Source organism: Mauremys mutica, chromosome 1 (assembly GCF_020497125.1).
Source record: "Mauremys mutica isolate MM-2020 ecotype Southern chromosome 1, ASM2049712v1, whole genome shotgun sequence".
Taxonomy (NCBI): Eukaryota; Metazoa; Chordata; order Testudines; family Geoemydidae; genus Mauremys; species Mauremys mutica.
The window spans coordinates 321447485-321465443 of record NC_059072.1 but is presented as its reverse complement, the minus strand read 5'-3'; the positions used below and the strand labels follow the sequence as shown (position 1 = coordinate 321465443).

The window sequence follows — 17959 nt, the reverse complement described above, 5'->3', positions numbered from 1 at the left end:
GATATGGTTTCAAACAGAATGGAATATCCCCCATTCTTGCATGCTTTCACACACACACACCCCCCTGGCTCATGAGGCCTAACTAATTGTTTTGCTTGCTCGAGTGCCCTGGGTTAAAAGAGATGAGGACAATGCTGAGCAGCTTTTCCAGTCTAATACCCGCTGCTGAGGAAAGCTGTAAGCATTCACACGCATTTCCTGACCAAAGAGCCACACCATGGGGGAAAGCAGAAGTGTACACAACAGCTGTTGAATTCCATTTTCCAAACATCCCTACAGATGTTTTGGAATTGCTTCATTAATGCCAAAATGAGTCTGGAGCAGCTTCTCACTGAAACCACCCAGCAAGGTAATCAGGCTTTAAAACACTCACAACCCAGTGTTTGTGTTGACTTTCCTTCCTTTTGCTTCACCACTTTATAGTTGCAAGTTTGCTGATGTCATCAGCCAAGTAGAGGTGTACTTGCGGCAGTCTCTCAGGCTAGCTTTGATCACTGGGTTTTTCACAGGCGTCTCCATAGTCAGGCCTGGCCATATGGAGGCTGTCGCTTTTCTGCCTTTTAGTTCCAGCTTGTGCCTGTAAAATCCCCTTTCCTGACATTACTGTCTGGCTAGAAAAAAGTGTGGCCCCTGCCACCCAGAAACAGGCCTATCTCCTGCAGTGCCTGCTCAGGTGAGCTGCAAGGGTCTCTCCTCGGCTTGTGGCTTCATTGCAGAGTTAACTTGAGTGCTTGGTATGCCAGTGTGGCTGCTTGACTGAGTTCACACAGGGGCTGCACTGTCTCATATGAGGTGCTAGGACTTCTGGGGGCACATCCCATGGTCCTTAGTGCAGCCATAAACTGAGCTGCTTCATGAACCTTTTCCAGAGAATTGTGAGAGAGCTTCTTGTTCAGCCTTCTAGCTAGACCCATGGGGGAGAGGCATTGGAGGATGTGCTTGGCCTGGTTTAGCCTGCATCCACACTGGCAAGAGGGTAGAGCCCAGCCTGAGTGAAAGCAACACTCAGTCTTTAGCCTATAGCCTCTGGACAGGCCGGCAAGCCGAGGTTAGCAGCACCACCACCCTTGTGAAAGTTTTTGTGTCTGGCTGTATCTGTGTCCAGCTGAGAGCTAGGCTAGAGGTCTGAGTAAGAGGCCAAGTTATTGCTGCAGTGAAGCCCTATCGCTGTTGTTTTCAGTATGACGTAACTCCAGCGTTTTCATTCTTTTTGGGTCCACAATGCAAATACCGTCCAAGAAATTGCTCTGTTGCCTACCCTGTCCCAAAGAATTGTGGGCTTTGGCTCACAGGTAGAAACAAGGGGAAGATGTTGTGTGGGGGGATGACTGGTTGAGGATACTGCTGCAGAGTGTGGGTGCTGGTGGGGCTCTGGCATGGTGCTCCTCTTCCTTTCCCCAGCCCATCTGCACAGTGCTCAGCTCTGGAGCAGCATTTGTTCACAAGGCATTAAAGCCAGTGCCACAGCCTCTGGAAGCAGCACAATACCCGTCCCAGAGCGAGCCCTGTGTGCTTGTGGCAAAGAGCACATGGAGGTGGTGGTGGGGGGGGAGTGTGTGTTATTGTGATTGTTTAGAAGCAGGAGGGAGGGAGTTGCTCCTCCCCTTGTGCCCAGCTGCAATATTCTGCCAATTTTTTTTAACATTCTTGACCAAGTGGGGTGTGACCCACTGGGCCCACCAGGCAGCCATCTTGAGCACGCATGCCATGGGCTGAGAGATGCCGAGGCTGGAACGTGTTAGCTGTGGAAGATGTGACCTCACTTGGGCATCACATGTTGCCTGGCAACGGACTGCGCCATTATGATTTTAATCTGGAAATAACAAGGGTTGGGGGAGCTTCCTTTACCCTACAGCACAGAACTTACTGAACTGGCTAGAGTCTGAGGGTACCGTCGCCCGAACTGGATGGACCAGAACTAGTAATCTGTGTGTCATAGGCCCCCCTCTCTCAGTGAGAATTTCCTCGAGCTCAGATGCTAGACAGACTAGCTTTTCGAATCAGGAGTTTCTGAGTTCTGTTGCTGTTGTTCTGAGTGGCCCTAAGGAGCCGCATTGCTACTAAGTCTATTAAACGGCAGTAGCCGCTGGTGTGAGCAGTGGAGGGGCAGGGTTTGAACTCCTAGAAACCCCCGATGCTCAAGGACAAATTTTGTCTAACTATGGGTGTTTCTGAGCAACTGTGCTGGGCTTGATCTTGCAAGATGCAGAGTCCTCTGGCCCTGAGCCAGTGATGTACTTACGGACGTGCTGTACGTAAATATATTCCCACTGCAGACAATGGAACTGCTCACATGCCTGAAAAGTGCAGTGGCTCTCAAACTTCTGTACTGGTGACCCCTTTCACAAAGCAAGGGGTCACCATTAAATTAAAAACACTTTTTAATATATTTAACACCATTATAAATGCTGGAGGCAATGCGGGGTTTGGGCTGGAGGATGACAGCTCACGACCCCCATCCCATGTAATAACCTCACGACCCCCTGAGGGGTCCCGACCCTCAGTTTGAGAACCCCTGAGCTAGTGCATTGCTGAATCTGAACCAAAACGCTCTCCCTCCATCCCCAGGATTGAGCCCTACATGCACCATGCTCTCCATTCTGGACAGACTCAGATCTGCTTCATTGTATGTCAGGCCCTATTCTGCTAATGGCGATTCTCAAGGAATTAGGCTCTGTGTTCCTGAAGCAGGATGTTCGAGCTCCACTGTTTCTAGGAATGGTCACGTGACCATGGTTTGCAGTATAAATAATAACCATACAGTTTCTATGTGGCCATAGACTTATTAGAACTCAGTATACCAAAGCCCAACTACCTGATGATTCACTGGCCCCACCTGACTCCCAAGAAGCTAAATATGGGGATAGGTCTCCTGTACAAAGGGCATTGAGGGACATGAGGGAGGGAGGGAGGAGCATGCTATTGAACAGGCCTCTGCTCGTCGGTCATTCATTGGGCATGTGCATATGCACTCTTGTATGGTGAGCCTTTCGCTACACAAGGGGGTCCAGACTGGTAGATAGCCTGATAGGATGCTGTTAATAAACTCAGCTGTCATTTTCATAATTATCTGCCAGTCTCGTCCTATCTCCGACTTTGGCTTTGAAAAATGCTGGTGTGCACAGCAGTAGTTGGTAGTTGTACTGGACACCCAATCATCTGGATTTCAATTCACAACCCCTCTTTATTTGCACATCAGTGTGTCAGGTACTGCCCTGGTTACAATGCTCTTTTTCATCACTCTCTCTCTCTATATATATATATTTGGGGTCATCAGCAGATGAAGGCCTCATTACACCAGCTGACTGAGTTTTAAACTACTGTGTCAACTACTTCAGGTCTGCGACCTCGCACAATGCGTCAGAACTAGGCTAAAACATTTTGCCATGTTTCAAAACTAGGCGAGAGCTCATCTCACTCCACAGGGTTTCTTGGGTGTGAGTCCCATTAAAGCAACTGTTTCCAGTTCAAATCCCTGAGTGCTAAGCGTAAAGACAAGAGCACACTCCTCAGAGTAGTTTAAAAATGAAATTTAAAATGACGTCCATGCTAGTTATAAAGCCATGGCTGCTTGCAGAACAGACACCAGAACTTCACTGATTCATGCTGAAGCATGAGAGAACCAGTGCAAATTACTGCATTTTGTGAATTACCGTAAGGGTGAAATTACCCCTTGTGACTAGGGTGACACCAGTCTTATGCCCCACTTAAGTCTTGTGCTGGCCCTCTGTACAGGGCTGAATGTCACCCTAAGTGAACAAGCACAAAGCTGGCATCACAACATGGACTTTTCATGTATTTTGCCACCTTAGTTTAGTTTTCATTATTTATGATAATTGATATTCTCCTAGCAAACACAGTGTAAAAATTATGTAATCTCGGTAATAGGAGACTTCACTGCAGCATCTGCTATTAACTGTTAGCTGAGTGGTGGAGAGAGAATGCACATTTTTGGCAAACATTAAAAAGTGTGTGGTCTAGTGACTTGCAGATTAGTGAGGTTTGACTGTTATCTTAATTTACAGCCCATATAGTTTATGTTAACTCCACATTCATTTTCAAATATATTAGCAACTTAGTTTGACTCAGATACTTTTATTAGTTATTCACTGTTCCTCCTTGACAATTTATTACTGACTTCTCCTGCTTGCTCCCTACAGCAAGACCTGAAGCTCTTTCAAGGAAACGAAAATGTCAACAGACTTCTCAGCAGCGCTCGTCTCAAAGCCTAATTCACCGGTTTTCATTTACTAGGCATTTTGTTAAAGAAACAGTAGTTTCCATGCCCCCCTCCAGCTTGTGCATTGTACTGATCCAAAGGGACAAATAATGTCTGTTTTTCACAAAGGAGCCTAGGCAGAGACACATTAGCTGTTCCCCAGAACTGGCAGATTGGTCAACGCAGAGAGCTGCCAACGAGTCCATTTTCTGGTCAGCACTGAAGTGTTAATACAGACTGTCAAGCCAAAATCTTTAGCTTATTCTGCTCTGCTCCTCTGTCTAGTTGATAACATTTTCACCGCGTTGTTTCAAAGACAGCTCCTGCTGCTATATGCAGCTCTGTGAGTGAACATGGAATTTTGTTGATACAGAGCTGTTGTGCTTCTCTGTTTTGCTAATACATGCTGGAATACACCTAATCACTGTTCACAAAGACAAGGAACTAAAACAGCCAGGATATAGCTTACTACAATAGATCAGTGCTTGTAATGACTCTGAAGGACAAGAAGAATGCCAGGTCTTGACCTGGGTGGGTGCTACAGGATTAACCCAGACCCACAGTAAGGTCCTGCATCAATGATAAAATTTGACCTACCAGTCCCCATGTCACATACTGTATAGCTGTGTGATCAGGCCCATGTGTAGTTTTCATTGAGCTGACATTAACGTATGTATCTCAGTTCAATCCACTAGTCACTCTAGTGAGGGTTTGTGTGTGACACTCTCTGACCTCCATGTAGAGCTAGGTCAAAAAGATACAGCCCATAGTTAGTGCTAGTAAAATAAATCACAGCAGCTGACAGCTGCTCCTCCACAGCATCCCTCATTTTGCTGCACAAAGGTTTGTTGCATTAAAAAAATAACTGAAGCGAGTACAGGGTCTTTCGATGTTCTCCTCAATCTGCAGGCTTAACTTGCATTCTTGTTTGTATGATTTTTATGCACTTTTCCACATACTTTTAAAAAACCCTCTGAAAGTACTTAAATATTAACATTTGCAGTGTAGTTTAGAGTACAAAGGCTTATTTTTGTCTGTGTAGGAAGTTAATTTTATTCTGTGGTGTTGGAAAAGGCAGAAACAGCAGCTTTGTCCAAGTGCAGATTTACCTTGTGTAATTCTTAAGCAGGACTAGTTTCTGAATAAAAAGAAAATGTTTAATATGTTGGACTGGTACAAAAAGGTTCTAATACGCCTGAGATCAGGTTTCGTCTTTTGTTTATTTGCCCTCTGTGTACTCTCTCCTTTATGCCTCATCCATGTCTCTGTCTGTCTGTCTGTCTCTCTCACACACAACCACAGAGAGAGAGAGAGAGATAGCCCCTTGACATTCATGCCTGTGGCAAATTACTTGCAAGTTTCCCTCATTGCATAATTCCCTCATTAGCACTGCAACTAGAAGGTGGTGACTTTTCCCTCCAAATCATCACCCTAATCCAAGCCCAATCCTGCATGGTGCTGTAGGACCAGAAAATTTACTGTTCAGTGTGAGAGAAATCTAGGCCTTAGAGGTGGCACTGGGAATTGAACTGTGGTGTTCAAGTGCTGGAGATCACTCAAGACCCTTAAGTCAGTGAGCCAAGCCAGTGTTTTGCTCTTGCTTGCTGAGCATAAATATTCATATTTGAATTACTTTCAAATAGACTTAAATCAATAAATGTTCTGGATGATGGTCAGTAGGGCAAAAACAGTGTCGGCTTATTAAGTGCACATGTATAGCTTATGCAATAACTGAGAAAGTTGGCTGAACACAAACTGCGCAGCAATATTTACTTTATGCTATTCAAAAACATGGTTTGGTGACTAAAATTAATAGGCCTCGTCTGGAGGACGGTGTTAGCTTTCTAAGGGCTCTATTCAGTTCTTATTTCTGCCCCACTTCTTTCAGATTTTTGCATACTTCCAACACAGGCAATAGCAGGCCTGTCCCATTCAGAAAGTAAGTCAGTACAACCAGCATTCCTTCCAGCTTGCTGGATTGAGAACATATCTCAGGAAATCTGGGGATTTGCTGGATCAGATCTAGGAAGACAACTGACCCAGTTGAACCCACAAACAGCTGGCCTTCTCTTCCCATCATGGTTAGCAATGCTTTTATGTGACAACATGAACTGGTGCAATCATCCCTCACTTACTCTAAAGCAGCTGTGGCAGTGCTCGGGGGTCAGCTTTTCAAAAGGATGAAATGTGCTCAAACAATTTCTCCAAAGCATTGGGCAGAAAAAGGCTTTCCCCCCCCCATTCCAAGGTTGGGTTTTTTTGGGTACGAGTCTCCTCCAGACTCCATGGCCATAGAGGATTTGGTAACGCGCACTGATCTTTTCCACAGCCGTTCCCTTCTTGCGCAGACATTATGCACATCTTGGCATGTGACAGTCCAAGATGTACTCTTGTCCCATGAGTTTACATAGAATCCACCAGCAGAGGATGTAAAGGCACCAGATTTTCAGACATTAGAAAGGAGAATGTGAACCTCAGCATTGGGAGGAAATGTTGAAGCAGTTTCTGTCCCTGCCCACTCCTATGAATCCCAATAATCCTTTGCACTGCCCAGCTTTTTGCTGGATGTTGCTTCCTTGCTGCAGAATAACATGGAAGATGCAATGAGCATTTCAATTCTTGATGTTTTGTTATATAGTTTAAAAAGAGATGTCTCATGCCCAGATTTGAAGTTCTCATCCAAGTACAATGCACAAAACTGTTGGAAAGGGGTTGTATATTTTTGGATGTTCCCTGTGCAGAATGCATGCAATCACTGCACCTGTCCTGCCATGCGACCCGAGGGACCTATAGATACTGTCCATGTGAATACATTTTTTAAAGAATGCTAAGATAAAGAATCCTATAAAAGGTCATGAAATATTTTATAGACTGAATTGTCATACTGTGTTAATTTGTCATGACTAGGTATGCAAAATAAGCACTTAGCTTTTCCAGCCTACCATATACTGTGTTGTTTTGTTCAATCAAACAGTTTATACCTAATTTGTCCATTTCAAAATTCAATCAGCTAAAGTATACATTGAATGTTATAGAATAAGACTTACAAGCAGCTCTGTGTGCTTAATCTGTGAGTAACAAAACAGGAAATGTCAGTACCCCATTCCAATTAAGCAAAGGCCAATTTCTCATGGAACATAAATTCTTTACTTTTCTCCCAGAACAATTTATACTGCTGTTTTAAATAGTGGTAAAACATAATGTTTTTAATTTCACACCTCACATAGCACAGTCAAATGCTTCATAACAACATAAACAAAAGTTAGGCGGAGCACTGCGATTGATTTAAAACAATGATTTCCCCACAATGTGTGCTCAAGGTCTGCAGGGGGAATACATAACAAATGTGTTGGCTAAGGCCACAGAAATGAGCGTTCCGGTGTTTTGGCTGCTGCTGCCAACCTTAGTCAAGGATGTGTTAACAGTGGATGCATTGATCCAAATCTCATTATTCCCACCACCAATCCAGGAAAGAACTGTGTTATTCTACTCCAGCTCTCTGTTTGGTAGTGTCGTAGGATCGAACAACTTGAGACTGAGAAACAACTCCGTGTTCTTCTTGAGAAAATGCATACCCATCTGAAAGAGTGAGAACAAAGGCACAATGGAACCAGTTAGAGATGATAATCACAGTTAGACATTACTATATTACACTACTGGCGCTGTGGGGGAAGAGCACATTTGGTTTTACCAGCAAATTAGATTTCTGTGAAGTGTCTCCCCTCTTCTGGAACATGGGCCGTGTCACCAATGTGATTAGGACAAGCCGCTGCTAAGTTTTTGTCACTCTTCCCTCCTCTCTTGAGCAGCCCACTCTAACCAGGCGATAACTCTCTTTCTATGTATCAGAGGGGTGGCCGTGTTAGTCTGGTTCTGTAGAAGCAGCAAAGAATCCTGTGGCACCTTATAGACTAACAGACGTTTTGCAGCATGAGCTTTCATGGGTGAATACCCACTTCTTCGGATGCAAGTAGTGGAAATTTCTCTTTCTATGACAACCTAACTAATAATCTACATCTGTAAAAGGAGGCAAATGATACTGACCTCTTTTGTCTGAAAAGCATTAGGTCAGAGCTAGACATTAATTACTACTGAGAACAAGCTAATGGGTTGGTTTCTTGGTGGAGAATCTGTAAAGACGTCACAGAAACAGAATTCTCTGGTAAGTACAAATTTGCCTTTCTGCTCAAGTCTGTCATTGTCTGTAATATCATACCTAGCAGAACCTGAGAAACCCAGACTGTGTGAGATGCTAAATCTGAGAGGAGACTATGATTAAGGCTACACAGGGCCGGTGCAAGGATGTTTCGTGCCCTAGGCGAAACTTCCACCTTGCCCCCCCTGGAGGAGGCAGGGCAGGGGTGAGCTGGAGCGGGGAGTTCCCCTGCGTGCTGCCCCCCCTTACTTGCTGCAGGCGGCCCTCCCCGTGCTCCCCTGCCCCAGCTCCCTCCGCCGAAATCCTAAAGATCTGGCCGCCGGGGTTGCTGCCGAAGAAAATGGCACTCCCCAAATCCTAGTGCCCTAATGGTTGCACCGGCCCTGAGGCTACAATGTTTTCAGGACGGTTGTGGAAGTCATAGAATCTGTGACTACCAGCCGGGAGCTGCAGGGTCCCCATGCTGCCCGCAGCGGCCAGGAGGTGTGGGGTACTCCCCCCCTGCCTGGAAGGGCCCACGGAAATCCTCCAGACCTCCCGGCCACCATGGGCAGCAGGAGTACCCCAGAGCTCCAAGCAACTGTGGGCAGTGGGGGCCCCTGGCGCTCCAAGCTCCCACGGGTGGTGGGGTCCCCCAGAGCTTGGAGTGGCCCCTGTAGCGGCTGAGTGGCTGCAGGTGGTGTGGGGACCCCGCAGCTGAGCTCCCCATTTTGTCACAGATATTTTTAGTAAAAGTCACGGACAGGTCATGGGCTTCCATGAATTTTTCTTTATTGCCCGTGACCTGTCCGTGACTTTTACTAAAAATATCTGTGACAAAATCTTAGCCTTAACTCTGATTAGTGTTTCCAGAGGACTGCTCCCACTACATTACAGCCAGCTGCAACATCTACCCTAGAGAAATGGGTGATTGTGTAGAGAAACAGGTGACAGCCTGGCAAATCTTATTGATTTTTCTCAGTCAAGAGGTTAACGTATCCTGAGTGGAGCAAGCTTTAATATTCTGGGGTAAGTCTCCAAGATGCATATCCTTTTGGCTAGCACAAAATGGGAATCCTTCTGAAAAATACATTTTGATTTTTTTTTAAACTCTCAAGTTCTGCTGAGAAAGAACTTCAGGTCTCTGACAACACCCATCGGATGCCAAATTATTGATATAGTAAAAGGGAAGGCTCAAGAACTGACTCCTGTGAAACTTGGAATTATTTTAAAATGAGGCTTGTCCCTGTGGAATATTAGGAATGAGAACCTGCAGCACAGGGCAACAATGTCCTTGACACCTAGTCAGCCCTGGGGCCAGGTGGGGGAGGCTCCAGCTGTGAGCCCCGCCCAGCTGTCAGTGCCCCAGACTCCGGCTGTCAATGCCCCACTTCAGTCAGTGCAAGGGCGACATGCATCACCGGCAGAAGGAGGGTACACTGACAGCTGATGTAATTACCATGGTGGCTGTAGGTCGACCTAACTTAAGTCAACCTTATTTTGTAGTGTTGACAAGCCCTAAGTAATCTTCATTTCTTCTTCGAGTGATGCTCCCCAACTGTATTCCACATGTGGGTGACTGGCAAATGGTGTTCTGACTGGAGGAGGTTGTGAGGAAGCTGGTAGCAGAGATCCTTGTAGTACTGCCATCCTTACAGCTGCAGCTGCAATTGCGGCTTGAGTAAGAGCAAAGTGTGTTGTGAACGTGTGGAAAGAGCTCCAAGTTGCTGCGCTGCCAATGTCCTGCAGCAGAACATCCAATAAGGATGTTGTGGAGGCAGCTTGTGTTCGCATTGAGTGAGCTGTAATACCCCCAGGCTAAGTTCCCTGTAAGCTGCGTGGCCGCACAGCAGCCTATTTAGCCCTGCGCAGGCGCTCAGAGAACCTGCCTGGGGGCCTGCCGGGGCACCCCTCCCCCAGCCCCAACGGGGATGCGGCCTGGACCTACTGCAGCTGGGGCGCTCGGATCTGCCGATGCAGCACGTCCCGGCCCCAAGCGCAGCTGGAGCAGCCTGGACCAGCCCCAGGCGTGAGCCAGGGCGGCCCTCCCCTCTCCCAGACCTGCTGCAGATGGGGGAGAGGCACCTATTCTGCAGCCCCAGTCCCAGAGACACCGCGGCGGCAAGAGGCGCCTCTCCCCCCCCCCGCCAAGTTGCTGCTGTGGGGAGAGAGAGCTGGGGGGAGTCCTCTCTCCCTGCTGTAGCCCCTGAGCCCCTCCTGCACCCCAAACCCCTCATTGACGGCCCCACCCCAGAGCCTGCACCCCCAGCCAGAGCCCTCACATCCTACACCTCAACCCTCTGCCCCAGCCCTGAGCCCCCTAATCCCCAGCTCCATCCCAGAGTCCGCACCCCCAGCTGGAGCCCTCACACTGCTGCACCCCAAACCTCTGCTCCAGCTCTGAGCCTCCTCCCACACTCCGAACCGTTTGGCCCCACCCCCACCACATGAATTTTGTTATGTACATAACAAAATTCATTCCGCACATGGGTTGGAAAAATTAGAGGGAACACTGCCTCCAGGACAGGGAAAGTTTGTTGCCATAGCAGAAAGATCTTGGGGTCAAGCCATATCCTCAGAGAGGATTTCTAAGTGAGTTTCGGGAGGCTTAGAATGCTTCAAAACAGCAAAGAGTCTCAGAGATTGTGTGAGGGGTTTGGTTGTTTGCAGATAGAATGCCAGGGCACACCTGACAATGAGGGAGTAAAGTCTCTTGTCTTCAGCAGAAGCATGGGGTTTTGCGAAAAATACAGGTAAATGTATTGATGGGTTGATGTGAAACTCAGCAGCAATCTTGGGGAGGAATTTGGGGTGTAACCTAAAGGAGACCTTCTCTTTTTGAAATACTTGTATGAGGAGAGTCTGTCATCATAGCTCCTATCTCACTGACCCTTCTGGCCGAAGTGATGGCAACTAAGATCACCACCTTCATGGTCAGGTGGGTCATCATGGCGCATGCTGCTATAAGTTTGAAGGGCAGAGTTGTGAGCATTGGCAGAACAAGGTTAAGGTCCCATTGAGGCATAGGGTTAATGACCGGTGGAAAGGTCCTGCTCAAGCCCTTCATAAATCACACAGTAGCCAGGTGCATAATGACAGATCAACCCTCCATTGGAGAGAGGAAGGAACCAATCGCTGATGGGTGTACCCAGAGCGAACTAAGGGCCAGACCTGAAGGCTTTAAGTAGCAAGCAAATGCTGGTGATGATGTGCCCAGGCCAAAAAGCGCCGCCACTTAGCCAGGTAGCAGGCGCTAGTAGAATCTTTTCTACTTTGGTTAAGGATTTCCTGAACAGGGGCGGAGCCTGAGCATTCTATTTCCGATGTGCATCCAAACACCAGACCAGGAGGTGGAGTGAACCTGGGTTGGGATGCTTGATTTCCCCCCTACCCTGGGTTTGGAGATCCAGATAAGTGGGAGAGCAGCCATCGTTAGGAGTTCTGTGAAACAGAACTGTCTGGTCCAGTAGCATGCTAGGATGATGGTGGCTCTGTTGCAATGGTTCTTCCAAACCACCTGTGGTAGTAGGGAGATGGGAGGAAAGGCGTATCTGAGGTTGTCCATTTAGGAGAGTGTCACCCTGGAAATCGTTGCCTGTGGCTCCCATGGAGCAATACGTAGGAAGTTTCCTGTTCATCTAAGATGCAAAGAGGTCCCATAGTGGAGTGGCCCATTGTGTGAATGTGTTGGTTAGAACTGTGTTGTGAATTTCCCATTCAAGGTCTACAGAGAAGCTGTGGCTTAATTTGTCTGCCAGGGAGTTTTGAACACCTTGGAAATATGCGGCCTGTATTCTAATGTGGTTTCTGATACACCAGTTCCAAAGTCTGACTGCTTCCAGGCAGAGGAGATGAGATCTCACTCCTCCCTGTTTGTTTATACAGACCACTGTGGTGATATTATCTCCACATGGAGCGAGTGTATGAGGAGAAGGAAGATCTTGCACGCAAGCTGGAATGCTCTCAGTTCCAGTAAGTTTATGGGTAGCCTGGCCTCTCTTGGGGTGAGGTATCCCAAACAATGTGGTAGTACAGGTGAGCACTCCCACCCAGTAAGGGAACATCTGTCAAGATGGTGGCCCTTGGTATGGGAGGGCTGAAGGGAGTCCCTGCCATGACTTTGTTTGGGTTGGACCACCAAACAAAGGAGGTGAGACCTCTGGTGGGAACAGTCATGGGGGAGTCAATGCGATCCCTGTTTGGTTGGTAGGTGGAGTGGATCCAAGCTTGGAGGCACCACAAGTGAAGTCTGGCGAACAGCGCACAGGTGCATGCAGCTATGTGGCCTAATAGAGATAGACACCAGTGCACCACAGTTCATTGCCTGCTACACCAGGAACTTTTTTAGTCAGAGCTCTTGGGCCTCTCTAGTTCTGGGAAAGAAGGATCAACAAATACTGCACTTTTCAGAGAGATGTGCCTCACCCAGACAGTACAGGGACCATGGATGCTCATCTCTGATGGAGCAGAAGCAAGGGCAGAAGATGCAATTCTTGAACCCTGGGACTCTGGGCATAGTCCCAGGGCCAGGGAGGATTTCCCTTGACTTTGCGGGGGCGGGGGACACATGACTATTCTATACTAATTATATACCATACTAACTATAACTACTATGCTAAGATATAAAACTATTTACAAAGATTTTACTTTACAGGTTATGCATGCATTGAAGAAGGACATGATTCTGACTCAGGCCATATGGCAGTAAGAAGGAACTGGAAAAGTATCAATCCGCACTGCCTCTTATACCCTTGGTTGGGAGCATGAGGGAGGCTATTGTGCATGTGTGGGTCAACGGACACAGTTCTGAAGAATTTCCAGACCCAGATGCGTGGCATGCATGCACATTCACATGTGGGATACACACAGGGATCATCACTTGAAGAAGAACTTAATAGACATATTCTAAGGAACAATGGGAGAAGGAGTTCCAAGTACTGTAATATTCTGGCTAAGAGAGGTGAAAACATTATCTAGTGAGCTGAAAGTTGATGGACACTTGGACTTGAGGGGGGGTCCCATTTAATTTTCTCAGAGATCCTGAAACCTCTCAGGGAGGCCTGTTCCTAAATCAGGCATTGAAGTGAAACTTGTCCTGGAGAATAGTGTAGAATGGGCCCTGTGATAGATGACCAGGTGCTACTGGCATATCTGTTGAGAAGGAATATAGTCTCATTGTGCTGGGGAGAAAATTATTTCCATTGTGAAGCTCCTTAAGAGCTTGATTCAGTGACTCGCTGGAGAGCTTCTTGCCAATGTGAGAGGCTTGGAAGCAGGAGACAAAAGCTGGGGGGAATAGTGGAGTTTGGAATGTGGGAAGAAAAGCTCATCCCCTGAATTAGCCTTTTTAAGGGCCCATCTCAACAATTAAATGAGTTTAGGGTTGAGACTGGAGGCTCAAGGTTCCTGGCTCTCATAAGAACAGCCATGCTGGGATAGATCAATGGTCCATCTAGCCATGTATCCTCTCTATGACAATGGTCAATGCTAGATGCTTCTGAGGGAATGAACGTTGGGTGACCAGACAGCAAATGTGAAAAATCAGGACAGGGGGTGGGGGGAGCCTATATAAGAAAAAGACCCCAAAATCGGGACTGTCCCTATAAAATCGGGACATTTGATCACCCTAAATGAACAGATCAGGGCAATTCTGAGTGATCCACCCCTGTCATCCAGTCCCAGCTTCTGGCAGCTGGAGTTTATGGATGGCCCGAGCATTCGGGTACATCCCTGACCATTTTGGCTAATACCCATTGATGGACCTATCCTTCCTGACCCTACATAATTCTTTTTTTGAACCCTGTTATATTTTTGGCCTCACAACAAGAAGTTCCACAGGTCTACTGTGCATTGTGTGAAAAAATATTTCCTCTTGTTTGTTTTAATCCTGCTGCCTATTAATTTCATCAGGTGCCCTCTATTTTTCATGTGAAGACGTAAATAACAGTTCCTTATTCATTTTCTCCTCTCCATTCATGATTTTATAGACCCCTGTCCTATCTAACCTTTGTTGTCTCTTTTCTAAGATGAACAATCCCAGTCTTTTTAATCTCTCTTGGCATGGAAGCTCTTCCATATCCTTAATCATTTTTGTTGCCCTTCTTTGAACCTTTTCCAGTTCTACTACATTCTTTTTGAGATGGGGTGACCAGACGGTAGCAGAAATCAGGGCCGGCTCCAGACCCCAGCACGCCAAGCACGCGCTTGGGGTGGCATTTTGCCAGGAGGGCGGCAGGCGGCTCCGGCGGACCTCCCGCAGGCATGACTGCGGAGGGTCCGCTGGTCCCACAGCTCCGGTGGACCTCCCACAGAAATGCCTGCGGAGGGTCCACTGGTCCCGCGGCTCCGGTGGAGCATCCGCAGGGATGCCTGCAGGAGGTCCACCAGAGCCACAGGACCAGCGGACCCTCCGCAGGCACGTCTGCAAGAGGTCCTCCGGAGCCGCGGGACCGGCGACTGCCAGAGCGCCCCGCACGGCGTGCTGCCCTGCTTGGGGCGGCGGAATTCCTAGAAAATATTCCAGATTTTTTTTTTTTAGTTTGCATTACATTTGAGAATAGACCTCTTCCTGTTGGGGCACTTCCAGAATCCTGCACAACTCAGATCCAGTATGATAACATGGCTGACTATGTTTTAACTTAAGCATGGTTACATGCTAATAACATGGTAAACAGAAATACAGGGTGGACTTCCCTGTCTGTAACTGAAGGTGCACAGACTAATTTACAAAGTTTAAGACATCTTTTAGCAAAGAACACATTCATACTGGATGCTAGCAAAGGAAAGAAGATTTACAAAACATTCTTACAAGGGTGGATTCACACTTGCAAACAAATGCTTTGTGTGTGCTTGTTCTATTCTAAGGGCCAGAATCCTGCAATCTTTAGGTAACAATCTCAGTGAAAGTCAGCTTGGATAAAGACTGCAAGATTGGCCTTAAATAACAGAAGGCAGTGGCCCATATCCTGCCCCAAATTAGGGCAGCTTTGCATTGTGCCCTGGAGCTATCTTCATTGACTGCAGGATTACCCCATATAGCAAGATCCTCAGGTGGTATCCAGCTGCCAAGCTCCTTCACACCCCAGGCAATTACCCATAGACAATTATCTGTCATTACCCTGGGACTATTTAAATGACACTGAACAGAGCGTCTAGTTACTTTTCAATACTTAGAAGCAGCAAAGAATCCTGTGGCACCTTATAGACATGAGCTTTCATGGGTGAATACCCACTTCTTCGGATGCAAGCAGTGGAAATGTCCAGGGGCAGGTGTGTATATATGTATTGTATGCTGCAAAACGTCTGTTAGTCTATAAGGTGCCACAGGATTCTTTGCTGCTTCTACAAAACCAGACTAACACGGCTACCCCTCTGATACTTTTCAATACTTGACTTTTTAAGATGCATTTTAATGGCAACAAAGTCCTATCCTGCTGCAAAGTCAGACAAGGTACAACAAAAGAGATGCCTGCTTAAACTGTTTCATGCAAGGTTAATGCCTGTGGGACACACCTTCCCTTGGGAACTCCTTTTATTGTGTTTAAGAGAACCAAGATAGCCATCTAGGGTCCTTGATCCGCATAGGGATCACTCCTTGGCATGTCCTTTCTGTGGGCAGATCATGAGCAGGGCACGTCCCCCAGTGTCACTGACACAAACATATTGGTGACATCTACATTACTTTTGTCTACATTACACTTTTGGTACAAGTAGCTAGACGCCACAATGAGAAGCAGGCTTCATTCACACTGTGGTGTGTAGCTACATGTCAGTGAAAAGCTCTGGCACGGGGAGGCAGAGGGGAAAGGCTGAGCTGGGTCACAGAGCCTGGGCTCCAGCCTGAGCCCAAACGTCTACACTGCAGTTAAATAGCCTGATAGCCTGAGTTCCATGAGCCCGAGTCAGCTGATACGCACCAGCTGCGGGTGTTTAGTTGCAATGCAGATCCTCGATAAACTGTATGTTATTCCCTGATAACCCGAAACTTCTATGCTTAAACGCTGTACCGTTCACTTTTTTTTTAACATCATCTTAATAAAAATTTTAAATATGAACTGGAACCATAAACTCACTGAACGTTAAATCTCACCAAATGAGGGTGAATCCATCCTCATCATCGTATCCAATCATTATACTCTACACTGAACATAGCCATTATATGAATAACGTATCCTCATATCTCAATGTCTGTACTTTGACTCGTCAACCTTTTATCCCCAATTAGGGATATTGCAGATTATGTATTCCTTATGCCAGCCGATCTTAAACTGAACTTTGCACCCCTTGATAATCTGTATGTTATTCCCTGATAACCAGAAACGTCTATGCTTAAACTCTGTACCGTTCACTTTTTTTAAACATCATCTTAATACAATTTTTAAATACACCCTAGGAGGCACGGCTTGGGTGAATGGAGAGCCATGCAGGGTATGTACACACGCACACTCTTCAGGTGTGTCTTTACTCACCTAACCCATGCCGCACCAGCTGAACTGCTATTTATAGCTGTGATGGGCGGTAGTGGGGTGCTACAGGGATATGCACACCTCAAAAACACGTGTGCAGTGAAGACGCACCTATTCTCTCCACTCAGCCTGGGCTCAACATTTGACAGTTTATTTTACTTTTACTGTTGATCTCAATAAGTGATGGTTATTTCACACTATGCAGTTCTTTAATCAACTTAGGCCTGGTCTACACTAAGGGGGGGGGGGTCGAACTAAGGTACGCAAGCTGAACTCGAACTACCTTAGTTCGAAGTACTCACCCGTCCAGACGCCGCGGGATCGAAGTCCGTGGCTCCCCCGTCGACTCCGCCACCGCCGTTCGCGGTGATGGAGTTCCGGAGTCGACGGGAGCGCGTTTGGAGTTCGATATATCGCGCCTAGATTAGACGCGATATAACAAACTCCAAGAAGTCGAACGCTAGCCGCCGACCCGGACGGTAAGTATAGACGTACCCTTATTAAAGCTGTTCAGACAGCTAATTACGCCTCTAGCAGAATCAGAATGTGATTAAATGCTGTTGATTCTCCTAGATCTGGATAACTGGGTCTTTCCGCTATTCCCAGACACCACCCAAAACAATGAAAGTTTCCATGGCCCAGTTACAATGGGACCTTTCGAAAGTCTGAACTTCTCCCAGTTCTGGCTTTTAAAACCACACCTCTCATTCTGCACTGGGAACAAGGCCCCCATTGTTCAGATCTTTTCCAGCAGTCCTAGCAGAGAGAGTGCTTCTTTGGAATTTTCAGCGCAGAATCTAGTCTCTATGGTTTCAGAAGTGAGACCCATCGTACTCCGCATTCTGAGCCTTTCAATTATTTGAGACTTTAAGTCAGGAGGATTTTAAAATATCTGATGGCTTGGCTCATTTGCTAGGAAGAGGGGGTCACATTCTAATCAAATATAAGGTTTCACAGATTCCGGATATTATCAGACTACCAATTGAATTTTAAACGCATCTAGTTTGTTACCTTTCACATTCTGCTGCGAGATCTGAATCTCATCTCCCATTACTAGGTTTCTAGTTGAACAGTACCTTTTTCAGTATACTCAGCTGATTATTTTGTTCTATAAAACGCTGCATAAGAGACATAAAGAAC

At 46.7% G+C, this 17959-nt stretch overlaps 1 protein-coding gene across 2 annotated transcripts in view; it reads right to left on the bottom strand.

Annotated features, from left to right (window-relative positions):
- Nucleotides 1–7397: 7397 nt before the first annotated feature.
- ATP8A2 (ATPase phospholipid transporting 8A2) overlaps nucleotides 7398–17959 on the bottom strand; it is a 637783-nt gene continuing 627221 nt past the window's right edge. For both annotated transcript variants that reach the window (XM_045017301.1, XM_045017311.1), the window contains one exon: nucleotides 7398–7798. In XM_045017301.1, the coding sequence (XP_044873236.1) occupies nucleotides 7701–7798 (98 nt within the window). In that variant the 3' untranslated portion in view covers nucleotides 7398–7700. The remainder of the gene's footprint in view (nucleotides 7799–17959) is intronic.